The 23,647-nt window shown below is 40.1% G+C and overlaps 2 protein-coding genes across 6 annotated transcripts in view; one reads left to right on the plus strand and one right to left on the minus strand.

The window, feature by feature from the left end:
* Positions 1–20,283, plus strand: LOC118428770 (developmentally-regulated GTP-binding protein 2-like). 4 transcript variants are annotated; one of them, XM_035838961.1, is made up of 16 exons: positions 21–181; positions 3,702–3,772; positions 4,026–4,091; positions 4,250–4,338; positions 4,952–5,023; positions 7,657–7,746; positions 8,721–8,781; positions 11,384–11,474; positions 11,736–11,808; positions 12,318–12,408; positions 12,774–12,871; positions 14,205–14,281; positions 15,079–15,167; positions 15,749–15,807; positions 16,883–16,936; positions 18,716–20,283. In XM_035838961.1, the coding sequence occupies exons 3-16, from the start codon at positions 4,028–4,030 to the stop codon at positions 18,800–18,802; spliced, it is 1,095 nt and encodes a 364-aa protein (XP_035694854.1). In that variant the 5' UTR covers positions 21–181; positions 3,702–3,772; positions 4,026–4,027; the 3' UTR covers positions 18,803–20,283. The 4 variants fall into 4 exon arrangements, with proteins under 4 accessions (XP_035694853.1, XP_035694854.1, XP_035694855.1 ...); XM_035838962.1 differs by lacking the exon at positions 3,702–3,772 and adding an exon at positions 2,571–2,621 and having other exon boundaries at positions 23–181; XM_035838960.1 differs by lacking the exon at positions 3,702–3,772 and having other exon boundaries at positions 1–181.
* The window catches only part of LOC118428768 (coiled-coil domain-containing protein 96-like), an 11,903-nt gene continuing 7,503 nt past the window's right edge, over positions 19,248–23,647 (minus strand). For both annotated transcript variants that reach the window (XM_035838958.1, XM_035838957.1), the window contains exons 9-13: positions 23,294–23,363; positions 22,668–22,861; positions 22,094–22,306; positions 21,473–21,610; positions 19,248–20,862 (exon numbers count right to left, since the gene is read on the minus strand). In XM_035838958.1, the coding sequence (XP_035694851.1) occupies positions 20,617–20,862; positions 21,473–21,610; positions 22,094–22,306; positions 22,668–22,861; positions 23,294–23,363 (861 nt within the window). In that variant the 3' untranslated portion in view covers positions 19,248–20,616. The remainder of the gene's footprint in view (positions 20,863–21,472; positions 21,611–22,093; positions 22,307–22,667; positions 22,862–23,293; positions 23,364–23,647) is intronic.

A 23,647-nucleotide genomic window follows, 5' to 3' on the forward strand; every position in this document is an offset into this window, starting at 1 on the left:
TTTGTATTACCATAAACTCATTAGCATACTAGTGACTGCTCAATATCAGACGATGAGCTAATCGCTACCAGCTGCAGTAACTTTACAGTTTCAGCAGGAAAAAAGAAAGTAGCGGACGTCGTTGCAGCTTCAGGTACCTTTGTGAACGTTGGAGAAAGGTAGCGGCCGCCAGTTTTAACAGGTGTGCTTCAAGATCATACAGACTGCTTGCTTTCGTCCAGATCACACACATGGAGCCGCAAATTTTCTGTGAATCTAACATGTGACATCTCTGCTTCACCCTACGCTCTATGAGGGTCTGCATGGGGGGTCATGGTAACGCTTAACGGTAAATTCAGGAGGCCTGGTAACGCTTAACGGTAAATTCAGGAGGGTTTACAAAGCATACCTGTAATGATTGACGCGCAGTCCTATTCGTACAACGCTAACGTTAACGTTAGATTAGGGTGTCTCAATGGATGAAAATATCTGACTTTGTGACTATTATAAATGACATTGTGAGAAGGAAAAGGTGCCCAGAACCCGGGTGAATGACAGGGACAATGTCCGCTGCGTCATTGATATTTGCTTCCCATGGGGCAGTGTTCTCGCTACACAGACGGCGACAGTAAATTTCTTATGGGGGGGGGGGGAGATATGATATTGAAGACAAAATTTTCAGCACATGGAGCGCCGAAGGCGCGACGCATCCTAGGGGGGGGCGGGGGTATGCTCCCCGGGAAAAATTTTTAAATCACGACCCTCTGAAATGCTATTTCCTGCATATTTCGGCAGACTAATTTAATTTTAAGCTAGCTTAATGGCATTTTTCGTCAAGATTATACATGGTTAGTAGAGCTTTGACCTCCACCCAGACATCGTTTTGACCATTTCGAGCTTGGAAGGCACAAGACGTTGCAAAATAAGTCCGACGAAATTTCAAAATCTTGACTGTCTGAAGCGCCATTTCCTGCATGTTGAGGACAAATTTTGCTGGCGGAGGAAGCTAAATTAAATGACATCAAAGTTTTATTAGAGAGAAAAGTTTTTTTGGGCGACGATCCACGCACCCGACATATTTTCGCCATGTTGTCGTGAGCGCCAAAGGTGCAAGCCGACGCATTGCAAGGGAGGTCCGGAGAAACCTCATTTTCTGCATTCGATTTTGTATATTTTGTGCCTGAAACTAAGCTAAATTTGACATTGAGATCTCTATGAGTGAAAGGGTTTTTGAGGGCGACGCTTCCGCGACATATTTTTACTACCAGTGCCGAAGGCCGGGGGACCAGGAAATTTTGAAATCTGGACCCTCTGAAACGCCATTTCCCGCATAATTTTTCAGGGACTCTGTCTGGCATTTGACTTCGTGACTTGTTATGAAGAATTTCTTGGTAACGTTTCATGGTGAATTCGGGATAACAAATAACGATTAACGTTGAATTAAAACGACCAATAACGCTTCACGAAGAATATACCGGTAACGATTAACGGTGAATTAGAGCGGGTCGGTAACGATTGACGGTGAATTAAAATGGCTCGTAATGCTTAATGGAAAAAGGCATGCAGGCCCTCCTCTATAAAGCAGAGGTTAGGCTCCGGCTGTTTCTGCAACTCTCACCACCGATGTCGAACGCTTCGGACCTTTACCAACTCGGGCCTAGCAATTTCTGGTCAACTCGACCTTTCACCTGTCAACTCGGCCCTATTAAACGTCAACACTCTTATCGATGCCTTGCATAGTAGTCTCCAAGCAGACCCAACGGTGCCTTAGAGATAGTATCAAAGCTGCCAAAGGAGTATAGCCGGCCAAAGGGAGATAGCTGGCTAAGGGAGTCAAACGAGCACTGGAGCCTGGTGCCTTGCCAGCTTTGATACTATTTCTAAGGCACCGTAGGGTCTGCTTGGAGACTATTGCATAGATCTAAACCTGATTTACTTGATACTTAAATTATATTATAGAATATAACGTTAACCCTACTGACAAAAAAGACGAGGACAAAATGTTTGCCCCCTCATGTTCGACATGTTTAAGACAGATTTAACCAAATTTATGGGGGTGGGGTGCGAGGAGGAATACCCCTGGCCTGTCCTGCCCAAGCCTCTACCAGGCTCCGCGGATCGGTGTTGAATTTGGACAAATAACGTTAGAGTCTATAACGTTAGTACGCAAGGGAGTTAGCTGGCCGGAAGACGGCACACGCCGTAACATAGCACAGGGGTGCCTATTAGCATTTGCTGGAGCCTTTGTGAAAACGTACAAACCGCATGTGATACGCACATATCGCTATGTGACGCTCACAAATTTAAATATGTGATACCAAGGAGGTTGGTCTTTTTTAACCTCCTTGGTGATACATGCAAACATCATGCAAACCGACCGACAGTTACATTGGGAGAAGGTATGTTTCTGTTCTGAGTGTTTTTAACTTACCCATGATATTTTAATTTCAAAGAATTGAATATGATTTGAATGGACAATTGGACATATAACGTTACTAGTACTGTCACGTAGACGTATTTGATAGTTTGTGAACTACTGTTTTGCTCCTGTTTTGCTCCAAGTGTCACATGGTATTTTCTCTTCACCGAAGATCGTGCCATCTGTCATGTGACCCCGGCAGTGGTTGGTCAGTTTGCATAAGGTTTGTACACATCACGGTCAACACCTTCACATTTTCCCCTTAATTAAATTATGCAAATGATGCATCATTTGCATAATTAACATGTATTGTTATTTCTCTCTTTCTCAGCTATATTACGTTATGTGACAAATTTGAAAGTCCTATCATGGAGTGCAGTGGATTTATAAACTTTCCTCATTGATTATGCAAATTAGCTGTTTATTTGCATAATAGCTATTCCATCATGTAAGTAATCACTTTGGCCATCTACATACCAAAAATCATGACGATCCGTCAACACGTTTTTGAGTTATTCTCGTCCAAGTTTGAAAGGAAATGGGCACCTGCAGTTCCAAAAAAGCCGCTATGGGGTCCAATCTCACAGCACTTACTCTCTGCCTCAAGGGCTATCTACCACACAAAAATCATGACTACAGTATGTCCAGAACACGAGATATCAAAAATAGAAGTTCAGCTGCAATACCTTAGCAAGCCGCTAGGGGGCACATTCTCGAACTTGACCTTCGTTTTCACACGACCCCTACCCACCTACCAAATATCATCAGGATCCATCCAAGGCTTCTCAAGTTATGCTGTTAACAGACAGACAGACAGATGTACAAGCCTAAAACATATCCTTGCCATTCTGGCAAAGGTAATGATATTAATTATAAGTAGACTGAGTTTTGTTGATGTTGGTGGTACCGTTTTTGGTAATGATTCTATTAGTCAGGTCTACGCTTTGAGTGCATTCAGCCCATTTCCTGTGAAAACATTGGCGAGATTTTGCTAGATACGGCCCTATAGCTAGGCCTCATCGTGTGAGAGGGGAAGTACACACTGGTCAGGGTTGGACAAGTCCACTAGCCTAATTGTCCAGGGCAAGTGAAAGTGCTGATCGGGCAAGTGCATGACCTACCCCACTTGTCCGATCAGGCAAGTAAGATTTTTCCTTTAAGTTTAAAGAGATTTTGATATACTTTGGTTCGGGCAAGCAAAGTTTATATACACTTGCCCGATATAGGACATGTGAATTTTAGAAATCTTGTCCAATTTCACTCAAAAAAAGGTAAACATATCATCATTCCATTCTTATTTCAGTTTCATCGAAATTCATCACCAACTTCTAAAGAGAGTACATGTACACTGTCCAGCGTTACACAAATCGGAAGGTACATTCACAAAGCGTCTCACGGTGTTTGCTGCTTGTAACGTGGAGTGCGAAGGGTTCATGAACAGTGTAAATGCATTTATTTATATATAAGTATGTTCTTTAGATGAATGTTCATTCAGATGAATGAAAATTCATTCATCAAAACTTGACCACTCTCTGGCAACTAGTGATGGAGCGCCATGAGTTCAAGCGTGTGAAAAAATATGTCAAGTACTGATATGGGAATTACATGAAGTCGCTTTATGTTGCAGGCATGGGTATTCTGGAAAAAATAGCGGAAATTGAGCGGGAGATAGCGAGGACTCAAAAAAACAAAGGTACAATAGTTTATATGATGGTCCATACATGTACTCTCACTCTCAATTTTATAATAGGTTGAAACTCTCTGATTTATTTTGGGAAGGGATTGTGCAAAAATACATATTGTAAAATTTGAAGGTAACTTAATGTTCTGTTCTCTCTTTTCTATAAACAGCTACAGAGTACCACCTCGGTCTGCTGAAAGCAAAACTAGCAAAGTATCGACAACAGTTGTTGGAACCAACAACAAAGGCAGGAGCAAAAGTAAGACATACATTTGTATACATGTATGACAGTTGACCAGCAACAATAGCAATACTACCCTGAGATACCAAACTCAAAGAAACGGTGCAAACGTGAGTTACTGATCCCCGTCTGCCACACGCGCGCCTGCAACTTTACACTCGCCCCACTACTAGCTGGCCCCACTTAATGCTGGCCCCCGACTATTGCAATAGTTGAAGGGCAGCTGGATCGTTGGGCAGGCAGGTGTTCCGGGTGCGCGTGTGGCAGGGATCGGTAAACCTTGCACGCGACTCTTAGGAATCTGGTTTTCCCAGGGTCATATTTTTCCAGCCAACTCAGCCATTAGATCATGTATAATGAGGTAGGTATAAAGAGGCTAGAAGTTTGGTATTAGCCGTGGTGGAAATGCAGTTTCAGTATAAACCAGCAGGAAATATCAACTTTCCATTTGCAAAGAAAACTATAACAAAACAAGTCAGAAGATTGCAGGCTGAAAATCTTATAGCCGTCTGTTATGAATCACATTTTGCAGAAAACAAAAGAAAAGTATTTCAGGCCCTGCTGTCCCATGGTCAGTAGTTGGTTATGCTATGGAGCATAACAGTTGTAGTGAATGTTGATTGTTTTGCAGGGAGAAGGCTTTGATGTGATGAAATCTGGTGATGCCAGGGTGGCTCTGATTGGTTTTCCATCAGTTGGTAAAGTAAGTACATGTACTCCTACTGTGTATGTCTGATACACATATACAAGCACTACAACTAGCCAAGTGGTCGAAGTGCCCAGAAGGGGGCAAGTTCAACTTTTGGGCTACTAAGAACTTCGAGCTGAAAGAAAATTGAGTAGAAGTGTGCATTGAGTAAAGTTGGAGAAGTGACTCTGGTGTGGTAGTCTTCGGTAAAGTTAACATTGTAGAAGTGACACAAGTAGGCTTGAGTGTAGTTGGTAATGAGTCAGTAGGTTTGCATTAATACTAAATAAAATCATTGTTTATCAAAAAAGTATTGCTGTTTCCTACATGTTAGCATCATTTAAGATTGGATCGGGGTTTGTCCTAGGACAGATTGAGATCGCAGAATGGAATTGGGAATTCCAATCCGTCCTAGAACAATCGACATTTGCCCAAACAAATAAGATGAACAACTTGACCAGACGGCTGTCACCATAGTTACAATATAGCAGGTGGCACGACAAAAGAACAGTAAAAAATATCAAGTATTTTACCTAGAATAGCTTGTACTGTTGAATGTTGGCTTTATAATCCCCAAGTTGGAATTGATTAAAAGTGGTGAAATGGTTTAATCTACGTTCCCAAACAAGTTCAACAAAGATTGTTCTGGTAGAATTCCAATCTCTCCTTAGCTAGGAGAATTCTGATCTCCCCTAGGGGAAATTGGAATTCCAATCTTCCCTAGGAGGATTCCGAATCCCCCTGGATTCCAATCTCTCCTGTGACATATATATATATATATATATATATACAATATGTACTGTGCAGTGTGTTGAAGAAGCCTTTACCCAGAGATTTACCAGCCCAAAGTCAAACCTGCCCAAGCGACCACCTCTTCAAGCCGACCACCTGGTCATTACAACCACTTTTTCACGGCCCCGAAAATTTTCCCCATTGACGTAAGCATTAAGCAACCTTTTCAAGACGACCACCTGGCCAACGCGACCGCCAAAAATTGGGACTGCACAGGACCAAATCCCTCTCCATAATGACTGTGCTATTTTGAAGCTTTTTTAGGTGTCATCATTTTTCGATGATAACTAGCGTGCATGATTTTGTGCAGAAATCAGCCAGTCTACATTGAATTTGACTACCGTACGATGTTATGTTCAAAATAACTATGGCGGCGGATGGACGTAGTGGGTCATTTGGGGTAAAAAGGGCAGTCTACTGTAATATGGGAGAAACTTTTGTTGTAAAAAAAATCTGAATTTAGTTGTTACAGAAGTTGTTTAATCTTTATCATAACAAATGCTTAAATGTATGAAGTCTCATACATTTTAAGAAAGATGTGTGTGATTTTTAAAAATTTTATTCACCCATGGGTAATATGCTATCTGTCTCATAATCTTTTGCAGAACATTCTGCAATCTTCGGCATAATGTCCCCCAATCTTCTGCAGTGCTAAAGATACACCAAAAAGCAGTTACTCAAGCAATTGGACATGATTTTGAACAGGTTTATCCTAACCAGGCCTCGAAATACGTTTTTGGGTCAAATCAACTTGCACCGGTGCAGGTGCCTTTTGAGTCAAAAGTTACTTGCACCAAAAGAAATTTACTTGGTCAGCTTAAAGTAGACTATTACCCTATTTGTTTGTTTGTTTGTTTGTTTATTTTGAAACACCTGGGTAGCCTATTCAGTGCCAATACACTGGTTTTCGATATCTCCTCTTCATCTTTTCGATATATTACCCTATATCTCCTCTTCTGAAAATTTACTGTAAATTGTCAGAAGAGGAGATATAGGGTAATAGTCTACTTTTACAGCTGCATATATTGTGAGTAAAAAGAGATACATGAAGATCACATGTTTATTGTTGGTTAAATTGTATAGTTTGATAAAGAGGTGAATTTAGGCTTATTTAAACATAATTCAATGTATACGATAGGATAAGATTGAGAGATTTCTTCCAGACGCTTCGATTGACATCCATCACTATTCTTCAGCATCAATAGAATGAAGTGGTGGAACAACTCAATACAAGTACATCAGTCATCTTCCTTGGGGCAAAAAAAATGCAGAACTGCACATGGCCTGAGCAAGGCCCAATCATATTTTTTCCCAGTTTAATAAATTTGGCTCTTGAAAAACATGTGGATATTAATAAAAAAAAGTTGTTATGCTGCAGGGTTGATCCTAACTGGCCGATGTTGTCTCTCCTCGTATCTCAATCGCCTTCTGCATTCTCATGTTTAAAAACATGCGAGTGAGATACAGAAAGAACATCATCTGATCCATCATAGGCAGAAATGCTGGCAGTTCTGCTGCCATTTTGAAAAACGTGGGATGTGTTGTAACTACAATCCAAGCGTGACAGTGTCCCGCGCTACTTCCTGTCCATGTGTCTACTGTAGCTCCCTGACATCTGCGCCCAAATGTGGGCGGAGTCGGGGAAATCTGTGATTGGGCCTTACTCAGGCCATGTGACCTTACAGAAGTAGTGAGCTGTGGGAATAAACAATCAGTGCTCAAGGCTCACTTCTAAAGAAGCCTACATTGTACTTAGGTGCTGGGTGAGTGGCAAGATATCCATATTTACTGTTGTTGAGATGTACATTTAAGTTCAAATGTAAAGCTTGAATGCGTAAACCTTCTTCTCCTTACAGTCCACACTGCTTAACACTCTCACAGCCACCCACAGTGAGTCTGCTTCCTACGAGTTCACCACCCTGACATGTATACCAGGAGTCATACAGGTACATGTAACATTGTCTGACATGTAAACCAGAAGTCACAGGTACATGTACGTGTAACATTGTCTGACATGTATACCAGGAGTCACAGGTACATGTACGTGTAACATTGTCTGACATGTAAACCAGAAGTCACAGGTACATGTACGTGTAACATTGTCTGACATGTATACCAGGAGTCACAGGTACATGTACATGTAACATTGTCTGACATGTATACCAGAAGTCACAGGTACATGTACGTGTAACATTGTCTGACATGTATACCAGGAGTCACAGGTACATGTACGTGTAACATTGTCTGACATGTATACCAGGAGTCACAGGTACATGTACATGTAACATTGTCTGACATGTAAACCAGGAGTCATACAGGTACGTGTAACATTGTCTGACATGTAAACCAGAAGTCACAGGTACATGTACGTGTAACATTGTCTGACATGTATACCAGGAGTCATACAGGTACGTGTAACATTGTCTGACATGTAAACCAGAAGTCACAGGTACATGTACGTGTAACATTGTCTGACATGTAAACCAGAAGTCACAGGTACATGTACGTGTAACATTGTCTGACATGTATACCAGGAGTCATACAGGTACATGTAACATTGTCTTACATGTACATGTATACCAGGAGTAGTACAAGTAAATTAGAAGAATTTAAACAACTTGTTTACCATTTAAGTATTGTCACTGAAATCAGTGATCACTGAATTATCACTGAAATTAGTGATCACTGAATTATCACTGAAATTAGTGATCACTGAATTATCACTGAAATTTAGGAATGACTCCTTGAGTCTTTGAGTAATTTGCTTTGTTGATAAACCTTTGTTTCCATCATCTTGCATGCCAATTTTGGGCACAGTTATGTTTATGCATGCTTTAATGACATGTGTTCAATATGTGTTTGATAACAATACAAAATGTGTAAGACATGTTTTAATGAAATAATGCTTTCTTTCCCGCAGTATAATGGTGCCAACATCCAGCTTCTAGATCTGCCAGGGATTATTGAGGGTGCTTCCCAAGGTAGGTGTGTAATTACTTGTACATGTATCACAGTGGTGGCGACGCAGCGTTCCCCCCTTGAAAAAGTAGGGGTGGGGGGATTGCCCCTAAATGACAAGCTGATCATGAAACCCTTGTGTATTTTTGGCAAGATAGAAATGTCATTAAACTTGGCTAAGTCTGCCAGCAAAATTTGCCCCTCAACATTCATGCAGGAAGTAGTGTGTCAGGGGGTCAAGATTTCAAAATTTCTCCAGCGAACATACCCCAGACCTATGCCATTGTCACACATCCAGCGCTCCACAAGCTGTTTGCTACAGCCGCCTGTGGACCAAGTGCCGGAGGTACATGTTGTATATCCAACTCTCCGGCACTTGGGACTCGCCTCTCCAACCCCCGCAAGACAACGTTACCTCCTGCACTCAAACAACAAAATCTTCTTTACATATCAATTCAGAGTAATGGTAAGGGTATAAAACCTGCTGCAAATCTGCACAGTGTCACTGTGAGGTTAAGGGTGCTACCTCACAATTCCCCAAATCATATCCAGTTGCTTCTTGCTTGAGTAGCTGCCATTTGGTTGAATAAAAAGAGGCATAAAGATGCTGTGGTTTTGGACTGGATGTATACACCTTTCTCACGCGGCGGCCATGATAGATCTAAAACGAGTTCAATGTGGCAAACAAAAGGCTGTCTATCATAATTAGCAGTTCGACCAATGGTAGCCTGCCAATTAGGAAATCGACCAATAAGTGAATGGCTGCAAATTCGTTAAAAATTTGCATTATTATGTTGTTATTTTGCATCTCTTAAGCAGCGGTCTAACTACAGAATGAGAGAACGGCGCGGCGCCACTCCCCAAAATCCCCGCGCCGCTCCCAAAATTTTCAAATTTAGGGTCTCTTTTCGCGGACAAATAGGCGAAAAAATAGGTATTCGCACAAGTTTGAACACAGCGTCGCTATTTTCGCTAGCGACGCCATGACCCACGCCATGTTGGATGCGAAAACACGCAAAGTCTCGCGATCCAAATCTCGCGAGCATTTCACTTACGTCTTATTGGTTGATTTTGGTTGATTCAAACGTGGCGTGCTAAACAGAGCAATCTTATTGGTAGGATCTCGGGCCGCTGCTGACGGCTTTAAAAGGCCCTCCCCGCGGTTTTGGGGACATAAACACAACTTTTGCCGAGTTTGTTTACATCGACGATCCAACCATGCCGAAACGCAAGCGACTCCCGAAGCCTGCTGACGACCAAAGAACGATCGCAGCGTTCTTTGTGACGACTTTGGCGGCAACCACAGTCCGCGTAGCCGAGGAGGAGCCGCCGGCAAAACGCTCGACGGAGCCGGTCCAGCCCACCCCCGAGCCGCAGAGAGCGGCTATGTCGGGTGGCGCAGGTCGTGTTTCGCGGGCCGAGAAGACCGTAAACACCGACAACACTGGGACATCGCCGCGGATCACCGCTAACAAGGACGATCTGACCAAAAGGGCCGCTGAAACGAACTTCACAGTTCAAACAGGCATTTTGTATTCTGTGTAAACCTGAACACCTTGTTATGCTTTTTTTATCAAGTTGTTTTGTAACAATGTTCAAAACAGGCCATCGAAGATTTCCGTATTTGGACAATGACATGACAAACAATTGAACTGTAAACAACCAAATAGTTTTGAACTTTTCTGTAAATGTCAACATGACATTGATATGTAAATACTGTAAATACACATATTTTTCTGTAATTGTATTTTTTTATTCCAGTTCAAGTTGTGAATTGGCTGCTGTAGTTTGACATGTTTTTGAGTTGTTTTAAACAGTAGAAATTGTTCTGTTGACAATCATTATGAGTGACATTGATCTGTAAAAATTTGCTGTAAATAGAGTTATTAAATGCTCTTTTTTGTACTTCATTGGGCTTGATTTTTTTGTGTCTTTAGTTTGTCACATTCTCAGCTCAAGTTGCAGGAGAAGGCTTCAAAATGTATTTGAGAAGGGTAAAATGCAACAGCTTCTCCTCAGGAGAGGTGGGGGATCCCCCCCTCTCCGGGCCACTCCCCCCCTCACAGTCGCGCTGCGCGCGACATACGGCGCTCCGCGCCATAAGGGAAAAAAATGAGCACCACTCCCAAAAAAAATCCTGGGGAGAGCCCTGCTTAAGGGACTATGGGGTCAGTCTACACTACTCTAAATTGCTACATCTTTCGGTGCATAACACTTCTTGTAATATTTATTATTCTATCTTATATCATGAAAATTTGTGTGGTTTTGGGGAAAACTAAATGGGACCTGATTTTAGAAATAAGTTTTGTCTGTTTGCCTCATTGACCTCTTCTTCGATCTATCATGGCCGCCGCGTGAGAAAGGTGTATTCAATGCAAGTCAAAGCTAAATGTCCACAAAGATCTGTATCACATAGGTACAAATTTAGACACTTGCCTTTGTTTAAAAACATCATAAGCAATTAAAATTCTTCTGTGGCACCTGTACACTGTCAGACATGTTGTGGTGACCTTTAACCTTTGGTCACCTTCATGGTGTATTAGTGTCGACCTCTGATGACTCAGCTTCCACCATACATGGATGGCATGATGTGCAGCTGATGTGCATGTTCATGTTATATTCCAGGTAAAGGTCGTGGCCGGCAGGTCATAGCAGTGGCTCGTACAGCTGATCTCGTCATCATTATGTTGGATGCCATGAAAGGTGATGTACAAAGGTATGCTTCCTGTCAAGCCACTTCATGCATGAGTCCTATAGAGCAAGTAGGGTCTGGCTGAAGGACATGGATATTCTTAGTGTTCTAGGTAGTTAATATGCATCTGACTAAGTGAACTATGAAAATTGGTTCAAAGACCAGTGACAGTGTCGATCCCATCTTTTCCGTACCATTCTATCACTTCTTTCTGCCCTTAGGGTTGTGTCCAACTTAAGTATTCATTGTCTTATTGAAGGGAATGAATTCTTTGTTTTTGTTCAGGTCTCTACTGGAAAAGGAACTAGAGAGTGTTGGCATCAGATTGAACAAGAAGAGACCAAACATCTATTTTAAGGTACATGACTGTATTCTGTCACGATACACAAATTTGTGTATTTTTATACAGTTTGAAATAAAGTACAAAAATCCATAATTGGTGGATGCTGATGCTCCAATTATGTATTATATTCTAATATTACTGTAAGGCTTAGACATAATTATATTCTAATATTACTGTAAGGCTTAGACATAATTCTTGTTGAACAGCTGTTGAACAGAAAATGGACTCTATTGCAACCTAAAAGTATATTAATATGATGATGATGATAAGTATATAGGATCACATATATTGAATGAACAATGGGAGATGCCTTGTTTTATCATACATTGTACATCTGCCTAACTTGTCTTTGTTTCAGAGTATAAATTTACACAATAGCAACAAATATTTCTGTTGCTTCAGTGCCTCATCCTATGCTGTTGAGCAATTAGAATTTTTTTTTAAATTTAGTATCAATGTCATACAAAACATGCTGTGTTTATTTTGTGGCATTCTCTGTCTGATGAATAACTGTTGTTTTTCAGTTGAAGAAAGGAGGAGGGGTATCCTTTAACTCCATGTGCCCCCTCACACATTGCAGTGAGAAGCTGGTACAGATGATTCTACATGAGTACAGTATCCTTACTGTTAACCCTCCTTATGCCGTGCCTGCGCAGGGAGGTTTGGACAAGCTAGCGTAGTGGTACTTTTCTATCATGTCTAAAATGTCTAATCAAATATGAAAAACTCCAAACTGACCAAAAAGTCCTTCAAATTACATGTATATTAACAGAGTTTCCTGCCCTCACGGGTATTCTTATCATGCCAACTAGTCTGCGAGCTGTTCAACAATTGAAAATGCAACAGAATAAGGTATGAAAAAAAAAGATTTAGAAGAAAAGAAAAATTGAAAGCTATTCAAGGAGGATGTTCTTGTGCATAGTGAACATTCTGTAAGTTATTTACATCATACAGATATGGTTCCTTAAACAGTCTCACAGAGATTTTTAACTGTGAGGTCTTGTTTCGAGAAGACTGCACTGCCGATGAGTTTATTGATGTCATCTGTGGGAATAGAGTCTACCTTCCGTGCCTTTATGTAAGTTCTGCTAGTGGTTTATATTTCATACATGTAACTGCATGCCACACACAGAGACTACAGTATCTGTACTGAGTAAAGAAATTAAAGTGACGGCAGTTACAATGCACATGTACGTACTCTGTTACAGGCTTCTCTGTCCTTATACTGTAGAAGCAGCAGTGTATCTGTCATGGTACCTCACCTTTAGCTGTGCTAGCAATGCCCTTTAGTTTCTCCTGTGAGTGTGAGACTGTAATGTACTACATGTATGTGCTTCATCTGAATTTCTAGCAAAGTCATTGTTGTGTCCACAATACCTGGGTACACTGTGTTAGGCTATGAAGCAACTAGACAAGATGGCAAAAAATAATCAATATGCTTTTTCCAAATCATATGACTTTGGTATACATGGAATAGTACTATAGGCATAGTCCCATGGGAACAAATGATTAAGTTAAGTCCTTCCTGCACCAGATGATGCATAGGGTACCCATCTCCATTTCTGTAAACCACACACCTTTTGTGCAATCACAACAGTAGGTAGTGTTATATGTTTGAAACTACCAAACTCTTTCACAAATGCTGAATGCTAAGCAGAGATAGTAGCATGTACTATTTTAAAAGTATTTTGTATGACTCGGTGGAGATAGAACTACCGAATGCAAGGCTAGCACACTACCCACCAGGAACAAATGCTGCTTTGCTGGTGCCATGCTCACGCCCTCGTGGAACAGGGCCCTACCCAAGACGGCCACCTCACTTCCAATCATGTGGCTATACTGACTTCTGATGATTAATATTGAGAAATCTTGATCAAAATGTCTGTATATTTTGGCAAGAGACAATTATGGTCTCATACCGGACTTATGCCGTCCCCTTTATAACAATGCTTAATTATGCAACTTTAATGGGCGAAAATCCAATAAAGAAACAGTTCGGCCGGAGACGTTTCAATTTCTATTTCAAGATCACATATCCAGTAATCAATAAAAAAATCGTTTCCAAAATCTGACCGATGGATCGATTTTTATAACATCTATAACTGCACATAAATACTATCCAGAAAGTGGGGCTTTCCTTCAGTGACCCGCTGACCACATTACTCAGGACAAGCAAACGTACACGTCCGAGAATCGCCCGAATGCCGAAACTTTTCCACCCGATCCTGTCAGAAATACACAACCTTTCATCTCAAATCCTTCGATATGACATGGGAGCGATAAAAGGCAATTTATCATCTACATAAACACACGATTTTGGGGCCCCATTCATATTTCGGAGGGAATACGTTTGAGTGCCCACCGGCGGAGTAATACCGGAACGAGACCTTATGTGGTGGTTGTTTTTCCAGGTCTACAACAAGATCGATCAAATATCTATAGAAGAAGTAGACAGAATTGCGCACCAGCCATATTCTGTTGTAATAAGGTGAGCCACACGCATGGTTGTTTTTCTTTCTGCATTCAATGGTAAGAAACAAAATGAGCAAGATTATGTTAGAATGAAATATTAAGGAATGTATGGTGGACCAGATGGATTGTTATGGTATTTGTTGTGAATTTTCTTGATCTACTGAAGTCCAGGTTACAATGAATGTATTTCATGCATAGCGTGCGTAGATCAGTTGTCAGCGGCCTCATTTCTGGAACTAGAAGCCATGAGTTTGATTCCATCTCTGTCACTCAGCTGACTTGTATGCTACCGGAAATGGCTGCAGTCCTTAAGATGGGTGGTCCACTGTTCATTGTGCTTGTTGAAAAGACAATTTCCCCTACAATGAACCTCTAAATACTCGGGGGTCTGTGTTCTCCATCACAACCAGTGGACCAATAGCTCTTCCATGAGCTGAACTTAAACAATATCACTTTCAGTTCGTATTTTGGGCCCAGGTGCTTTTTAAGTACTGCAGCAAAACTCCAATTTTTGTACGTTGTTATGTCATGATGTTTAACTGATAGACAGCTTTTTGTCTCATGAAAAAGTAAGCTTGAAATAGCTATAGTTGTTCTCTTTGACTCCATCTGCCATGTAGAGTCAAAATCTATAGGTACTGGCACATTGCACTTGACCCTGCACAAACCATGTTACATGTATATTGATATTTTGTACATGTTGATTTAAAAAAGAAACAGCATTTTAGGACCTCTTGTAATATTTGTGTTTGGACTTTGGAATGACACTCCTGGAAAGTTTTGCACAATGTCATGAGAATTTCTTCCCTGCAGCTGTGAGATGAAGCTGAATCTGGACTACCTGCTGGAGAAGGTGTGGGAACATCTGGCACTCATCATCGTCTATACCAAGAGAAGGGGATGTAGGTAGCCTCAGAAACACAGAGTTAGCTGTAATTAGCTTTAAAAGGACATTAACAAAATTAGACCTTTTTACCTCAGATCATTTCACTCTCGTTAATAGAATTTTCATCAATCAGTGACTACATTTTGAAAGGTAAACTCACGTACCTCCAACTTTTGGATGGCTATCAGTCCACCTTGATCACGGAATGACCCAGTTCTCGCCAGAGCTGCGAGAACTGGGCCTAGATTTGCGTGGACTCCGGATTAAGGTGGACTGATAGCCATCGAAAATTTGGAGGTACGTGAGTTTACTTTTCATAATGTAGTCACTGATTGATGAAAATTCTATTAACCTGTGTACATACGTGACTGATGAATCTCTTCAACCATTTCACCTTCACCTTTTGGTGAAATGTCCCATAATTTGAACATTTCTGTTGGTACATTTTTAGGTCCTATGCTAATCAGTGAGGTTGATGAAAATAAAAGTGCAGGCAGAGTTGGCATGTCGGTGACATTCTGGATGAGAAATATGACATGTATGTAGGGTAAGTGACCTACATGTAATACTAATGTGTACTGCCTGATTCGTCCTCAGGTTCCCCTGACTTTGGTGATGGCATCATCATGAGGAGAAGCTGCTCTGTGGAGCACGTGGTGAGAACATGACTACATGTATAGTAGTTACTATTAGGCCACACCAATTTAATTTGTTGCTTTTGGATTTCCAGACCCATTTTTTTTCAATTTGGAAAAAAAAATTAGTCCCAAGAAAAATAATATAGGTTTTGCTATTGCAGACCTGTAAAAAAACATTTCAGGGGCACATGTACTGCTGATAAACCAATCAAAGAGCTTATTTGTAGTCATGATCAGACTAGTGGTATCAAATCAAATCAAAGGAAGAAATTCATGCCATGAAAAGCTGAAAACTTGACCTACTAACCTTGTTTTTTGTGTTATATAAGTTCACCCCAGACATCCTTTCTGAAAAAATCTGAGAAGCAACAAATTAAATTGGTGTGGCCTTACTGAGAAATGAAGACATTCGCTACAAAAAATCTGTTTTGTGGAGTATTCAACTCCCACTGGCGTTTTAAAATCCTACAAAGCTTATTGCTTCTGAACGATTTCTGTACGATTGACCGTAAAACTTAGTAGAAATGACTATACACTCTACTCTACTACGCTCTTGATATTTTCTTCGACAGGTAAGCCCCAAAATGTGTGAATGCCTGATCATATAATCTGTTCATTTTCCAATAGGTCCAACATCCGGTCAGACAAATTTTTTCAGGTCCGTTTTTTCCGGACTAATCGAAAAACCGGACCGGTCCAATAAGAAAAAACTGTTTTGTACCAGTACACCGTCTCGGTAACCACCCCTAGCCCTGACAATGCAGAGAACATGACAATGGGATACTTTCAACCTTCATATCTTAAAGTTTAGGATATGTGATGATTTGGGTAAATTTATCAAGAGATAATCACTTCTAAGTATTTTTTTTTTTAAATCTTAATGTCTTCATTGCAGATGAAGAGAGACAATGCAAATTTTAAAGTCTTACCAAGGAGGTTGAAAGATTACATACAAACCTAACATGGACAGTACCCTGGCTATTCTAGGATACATATAGGTGATATAGCCAGTTCCTCAAAGTCAGAAATCTATTAAGTGAACATCGGTTCAACAATAATATTATTGATGCAATACTTCTCTCACTTCTTACAGTGTCACTCCATACACAGACAGTTGAAGTCTCAGTTCAAATATGCACTTGTGTGGGTGAGTCAAATTCCTCTTCCAATGTTAAAACTTTTTACATTTAGTTCATCATCATCATCGCCGTAGGTATCAGTAAATGAGGTCATTCTCACAACTACATGTAAATGTAGACATGTAGTGACATGAAGTGTTCCTGTAGAAACATGTATGGTGTGTTTGTAGTGTTTCTGTAGGGACATGTAGTGTGTTTGTAGTGTTTCTGTAGGGACATGTAGTGTGTTTGTAGTGTTTCTGTAGAGACATGTAGTGTGTTTGTAGTGTTTCTGTAGGAACATGTAGGATGTTTGTAGTGTTTCTGTAGGAACATGTATAGTGTGTTTGAAACTGAAATGTTTCTGTAGGGACATGTTTGTAGTGTTTCTGTAAGGACAAGAAGTATGTTTGTAGTGTTTCTGTAGGGACATGTATAGGGTGTTTGAAGTGTTTCTATAGGGACATGTATGGTGTGTTTGTAGTGATTCTGTAGGGACATGTAGTATGTTTGTAGTGTTTCTGTAGGGACATGTAGTGTGTTTGTAGTGTTTCTGTAGGAACATGTAGTGTGTTTGTAGTGTTTCTATAGGGACATGTATGGTGTGTTTGTAGTGTTTCTGTAGGGACATGTAGTGTGTTTGTAGTGTTTCTGTAGGAACATGTAGTATGTTTGTAGTGATTCTGTAGGGACATGTAGTATGTTTGTAGTGTTTCTGTAGGGACATGTAGTATGTTTGTAGTGTTTCTGTAGGGACATGTAGTGTGTTTGCAGTGTTTCTGTAGGGACATGTAGTGTGTTTGTAGTGTTTCTGTAGGAACATGTAGTGTGTTTGTAGTGTTAATGTAGGGACATATAGTGTGTTTGTAGTGTTTCTGTAGGGACATGTAGTGTGTTTGTAGTGTTTCTATAGGGACATGTATGGTGTGTTTGTAGTGTTTCTGTAGGGAAATGTAGTATGTTTGTAGTGTTTCTCAAGGGACATGTAGTGTGTTTGTAGTGTTTCTGTAGGGACATGTAGTGTGTTTGTGGTGTTTCTGTAGGAACATGTAGTATGTTTGTAGTGTTTCTGTAGGGACATGTAGTATGTTTGTAGTGTTTCTCTAGGGACATGTAGTATGTTTGTAGTGTTTCTCTAGGGACATGTAGTGTGTTTGTAGTGTTGCTGTAGGGACATGTAGTGTGTTTGTGGTGTTTCTGTAGGAACATGTAGTATGTTTGTAGTGTTTCTGTAGGGACATGTAGTATGTTTGTAGTGTTTCTGTAGGGACATGTTTGTAGTGTTTCTGTAGGGACATGTATAGTGTGTTTGAAGTGTTTCTATAGGGACATGTATGGTGTGTTTGTAGTGATTCTGTAGGGACATGTAGTGTGTTTCTGTAGGGACATGTAGTATGTAATGTTTCTGTAGGAACATGTATAGTGTGTTTGTAGTGTTTCTGTAGGGACATGTATAGTGTGTTTGTAGTGATTCTGTAGGGACATGTAGTATGTTTGTAGTGTTTCTGTAGGGACATGTTTGTAGTGTTTCTGTAGGGACATGTATAGTGTGTTTGAAGTGTTTCTATAGGGACATGTATGGTGTGTTTGTAGTGATTCTGTAGGGACATGTAGTGTGTTTGTAGTGTTTCTGTAGGGACATGTAGTATGTTTGTAATGTTTCTGTAGGAACATGTATAGTGTGTTTGTAGTGTTTCTGTAGGGACATGTATGGTGTGTTTGTAGTGATTCTGTAGGGACATGGAGTATGTTTGTAGTGTTTCTGTAGGAACATGTATAGTGTGTTTGAAGTGTTTATGTTTCTGCAGGGCACTAGTGTGAAGTACAGCCCCCAGAGAGTTGGTCTGCAGCATGTCATGTGCCATGAAGATGTCATCCAAGTCATGAAGAAATGATGGCCACTGGACACTGTGATGTTCTGCATGTTTTTTCAGCATAAAAACATTTATTACCTTAGCTTTATGCTATTGTGACTTGATTATACCTTTTGATGATCTGTTTTTTCAACTTTTTCCCCTGAAAGTAGCATGGAAAACTTTGACATTTTGATGAAAGTAGGAAGCGAGGTAAGAACCTTGGTTAATGTCTGGAGCTGCCAGGAAAGTTTCTAAGATGTGTAGTCACGTACAATTGCATTATATTAATATTATGATGATCTGGTGGATCATGTTTGGGCCTAAATTTGAAAAATTGCAGCTTTTGTTGTGTTTCTTTTGTTTTGCCCAGCGGAGGATGTTTTTCAAATTTGTTTTCACTTTCATCTGGAAGTCACAGGCACTATTACTAGGCTAAATGCCCTCAGGCCTTTTGTTTATGTCAGGCCTTTTTTCATGTCAGGCATTTTTTTTTTCATTTTGTTCCTTTGGATTTTTGGGATTTTCTGTCCAAAGATTTTATGTATTAAGATTAAGATTAAAAGCTGAGTTCACACATTTTATAGAAAACCCAAGCAAAAATAAACTTTGTATATTCACTGTATACAAATGGATATACGGTAACTGGTACTAAATAAGTCAGAGGTGCATTACAGACAGAAAACCTGTGTTTGCAATGTTTTTGTGGAGAGGTCACCATGAAAAATGCAAACATAAACATCTGCAAATATTTGAAATTAACAGTAAATGAAGGCAGAAAACCAGTACTTGGCTGCTTTATACTTCATAGATCATAGATTAGTTACTATATATATGATGTTTGGAGTTCCAGTTGAATAAATGTATAATTAAGTTTCACATGTCAACATGCAACACCCCTCAATACATGTATTCTTACCTTTGCCATGTTCTGATTCCATAGTAGTAAATCACTAAATGACAGGAATTTGATACCTGCGACAGTTGGAAGATAATTCACATCGAACAACAGCAAACATAAGCGATGCTAATTCAGGCTCAAACAGCACAACCTGGAACTTGCCATGCTAATGGTTGAATTATACATTTTGCATTCGATAGAGTACAAAGGGTGACATACACATGTATACTCAAAATGCTTAATTAACTAGATATGCTAGATTTGATACCAATAAGTGCAGGACCACTATAGGACATGTATTCCTCATTCATGTACTATGTTATTATTGGGGGTCCCAGTAATATCTTCAGTGGTACAAAATCTGCTGTAGATATTTTTTCACCAAATAAGCATGTTCACCGTTCCGCTTGCAGCAACAGAAATTGTTGGTCATGTCAAACTCAATAGATCTTGTCTTGACCATTGGCTTGATTTGTACAACAATGTCCAGGGGCCTAAACCTTTGACATAATACCCACAATTCCTATTGCTGCACATGCATGGGAACGCAGATTCTGTAAACGTGCATATAGGTTGTCACTCCACACTATGCAGATACAAAATATAACTGGCTTTCATAGAATTTTATGATTCATCTTCATTTGGGGTCCATGTGGACCTCAGTGGATGCTCAAATGGCTATTAGCTTAATGTTCATACTGGAAGGTACAATGTACCCATTCTAATTTGTAGCCACCTTTATTTCACATGACACTTTCCTTAATGTTAACATTTGCTCAGATTGTGGAAGATACTGAGTGAACTTCACACTTCAGTGAAGCACTGCAACTGTGGCTCGGCATGATTTTTCAAAGTGACCCTGACCCCTAAGATATGTACAATGTTACAATGTTTTGTGTCTACAGAAAGTACAGTAACAAACATGCTTAGCTATGTTATTGTAGCATCCTGTTGATTACATTCTTGTTGAACGAACTTGGTCAATCTTCCTCTTTACTCCATTAAGGTCCATTGTCAGCTCTGTATGTTTCATCTTCAGACTTTCTAGTCTGAACTTCAGGCCGTCCCCTTCATCCCTCCTCTCCTCATAATCCCGCAGGAGGGGTTCGTTCCCCAGCAATCCTGACTTCTGACGCAGCCTCATGTTGTCAATGCGCAGGGCATCTCTTGCCTGCTTGGTTCTTGACAAAATGTCTCTTTTCTGAAATGGTGCAAATATCAGTCAATACCAATAAGAATTCCACTGCATATACATACAGATGTATAGTGCTGTAAATTGTGCCTCTCTAAAAATTATAATGTAAATCTGATGAAAAGTTTGCCTCCTTATTCATTATGGCGTTGTACAATCAATATGTACTAAATTTAATATGTCAACTTGGTTAAATCCATTTTTTAGGCTTTGGAATAAACTACTATGCTGTACTATGGCCAACCAGTGCCCAAAATACTTTTTTAAGCCCTGTTGCCCAAGACGCAACTTGCATCAAAAGGCAGATTGGGCCATCAACATTTCAGGTTGCCCGACTTCCAAGTCGTAACTTTCATCAAATCAGCTACTTATCCATTATCTTTTCCTTCAGGTACATGTAAATACGTAATACATTGTACATGTATTTTAAATGTTATCAAAAGATAGATACAAAAGCTTATGCAGGTGGGAAGAAAAGCAGTGTTCCAACTGCAAGATTTCAGGTTGCGTAGTGGGTTTAAAATTCAGTTGCAACAAGCAAAATCAGGTTGCATTTGCAAGTGGATAGGTGGGTATTTCGAGCACTGCCAATTTAACAACACTAGCCTCTGGAACCTACCTTGGCAACAAGTTCCTCCACCTCCCGCAGCTTGCCTTTCTGCACATGGTTCTCTGCCTGCACAAATTGCAGCTTCTCCTTCAGGTGTGTCAACACCTGCACCGTGCTTGTGATCTTCTTCCGCAGCTTAAGGAGCTCCTACAACCATGTACATGTATGAAGGGACGTTGCTTAAATACTAAGGAATATAATTATATTGTAAGGTTTAAAGCAGAGCAGCAATATTGAGGAAATAGTGTTTTGTTTGACATTGGCAGGGACACACTCATGAAATTAGTCTTTGTGCTCACTGCAAACAAAAGCATTATGATTATGACATGTATTGCTAGACAGGATAGGATAGACAGGCTTTTTAATGATATGAGACACAATCATAAAACAACAACATGGAGGGAGGTTTTGGCAAGTTTTCCTAAGACCTGTTTACAAGACCCGTTTATGTGGTCCTGTTGCAAACGGTACTATGCTTTCAGATAGTAGACATAAACAACACAATGGAATTTACAATGTAAACAATGAACCAAATTCAAGTTTCCAAACTTTTTTGTATGATTAATATTGTTGCATTGAGTCAGGAAGCAGCTTTCAAATGTAGATTCTGAAGTAAGATCTGTAAATTACCTCGTTCCTCTCTTCTATTTTCTCATTGTAGGTTTGGTTTTCAATTTTGAGTTGTTCAAAATCGATGAGGTGCAGCCCCTCTGCCAACTCCTCCTTCTGTTTGAGTTGCAGTTCTCTTTTCTTCAGTTGGTTCTTCAGCTTGATGTTCTCCAGCCGCACAGCTGCCACCTCCTGCTCTTTCTTTGTTTCATTCAACTGGATCTGCTCGATATCCTGCAGAGGTACAAAGTTTCACAACATGAAAATCATGATGCTCACACCGGCGCAACTACACTTAGGTATCTTGGAGTGTACAGAAAGTGCAAAATGGAACAAAATAAGAAAAAAATTGACATAAAAAACTGACAAAATAAAATCGAAGGAAATATAAGGAAACAGTATAGTAATTGTGCAAGGACACACAGAAGTGTGTGATAAATTGATATGTTTTATTGTAAGAATTTCACCCAGAATGAGGCAAGATTAAATTTTGACAGCATTGTTGTGTTTGCGCTGCAAATTATTCACTAAAGATCCGTGATTGTTGCCTACGGCAATGGCAATGTTAACAACATAAAAATTCAGCTTGTCGAACCTTGGGAGCAACAGGCTTTCCCGACCTGCTGTTAACAGCCGTGAGAGCCACTTCTCTCTTGAAGGCCTGATATCGCTCCCACTCCTCCACAGCCTTTCTCTCCTTGTCCTGGCGCCGCTCTAACAGGTCCTCTATCTGCTGCTGGTACAGGTCCTGCTCTACAACCTCCTGATGATGCAGCTCCTCCAGGTTAGCTGTACAGCCAGGCAAGGACAGCAGTCAGGAGGATCGTATGGAAGTGGGCATTCAGACTTGTGCTTTTTTAAAAGCTACTTCCAAAGCTCATTGATTGACATTCACAAACGCATTGTTTGGTAATGAACAATGTTGCAAAAGACACATTCAGGCTTTTCTTACCTGTGATGAACAGAGTTACCAGCAAAATATCAAACACATGTCCAAGAACAAGAGTGCTACTGTCTGAGATGGTACCGTATTTTCTCCATTGAAGAACGCACCCCAATTCTTTTGTCTCAGTTAAGGAGCTTTTTCAAATAGACATCAGGAACAAAAATTATGTACAAGACTTGTGAATGTGCTTAAAAACCTAAACCAAATCCCCAATAAAGTCTACAAATAAATGGAAAATGTTCAAAATTATCAGAAACTTAATTGTTGATACATACACATGTATTTAAGGTATCTCTGCTCCTGGTCCGTGACATTTTTGTCCATGTCTTGTCTGCTCTCATCAGTCTGGTCAGGACAACAGAAATAAATTATTTCCTGAACAGTTTTAGGGTCCCATATTGGATAAGGACAGGCTAGAAGGTACATTCTAATTGATATGTCATGTACATGTGTGCTGTAGAACACTTCAACCATGTTTGTAGTGACATATCAAAGTATGAAATAGTAACACTGTATAATAAGTGAGTTTGGAGACCTCCATGACCTTTTTCCTAAATTTTATTAAGATTTGTTTCAAAACTAACAGTCCCCAAAACAGTACTTCCATCTTCATGGAAGAACCCCAATAT

Source organism: Branchiostoma floridae, chromosome 13 (assembly GCF_000003815.2).
Source record: "Branchiostoma floridae strain S238N-H82 chromosome 13, Bfl_VNyyK, whole genome shotgun sequence".
Lineage (NCBI taxonomy): Eukaryota > Metazoa > Chordata > Leptocardii > Amphioxiformes > Branchiostomatidae > Branchiostoma > Branchiostoma floridae.

Excerpts from the sequence above, each read along its gene's own strand:
- LOC118428770 (XM_035838960.1), top strand. The coding sequence starts at position 4,028 with ATGGGTATTCTGGAAAAAATAGCGGAAATTGAGCGGGAGATAGCGAGG. Across the intron at positions 4,092-4,249 it reads GAGGACTCAAAAAAACAAAG|CTACAGAGTACCACCTCGGT; the intron begins GTACAATAGTTT and ends TTCTATAAACAG. Across the intron at positions 12,409-12,773 it reads GATGATTCTACATGAGTACA|AGATTTTTAACTGTGAGGTC; the intron begins GTATCCTTACTG and ends ACAGTCTCACAG.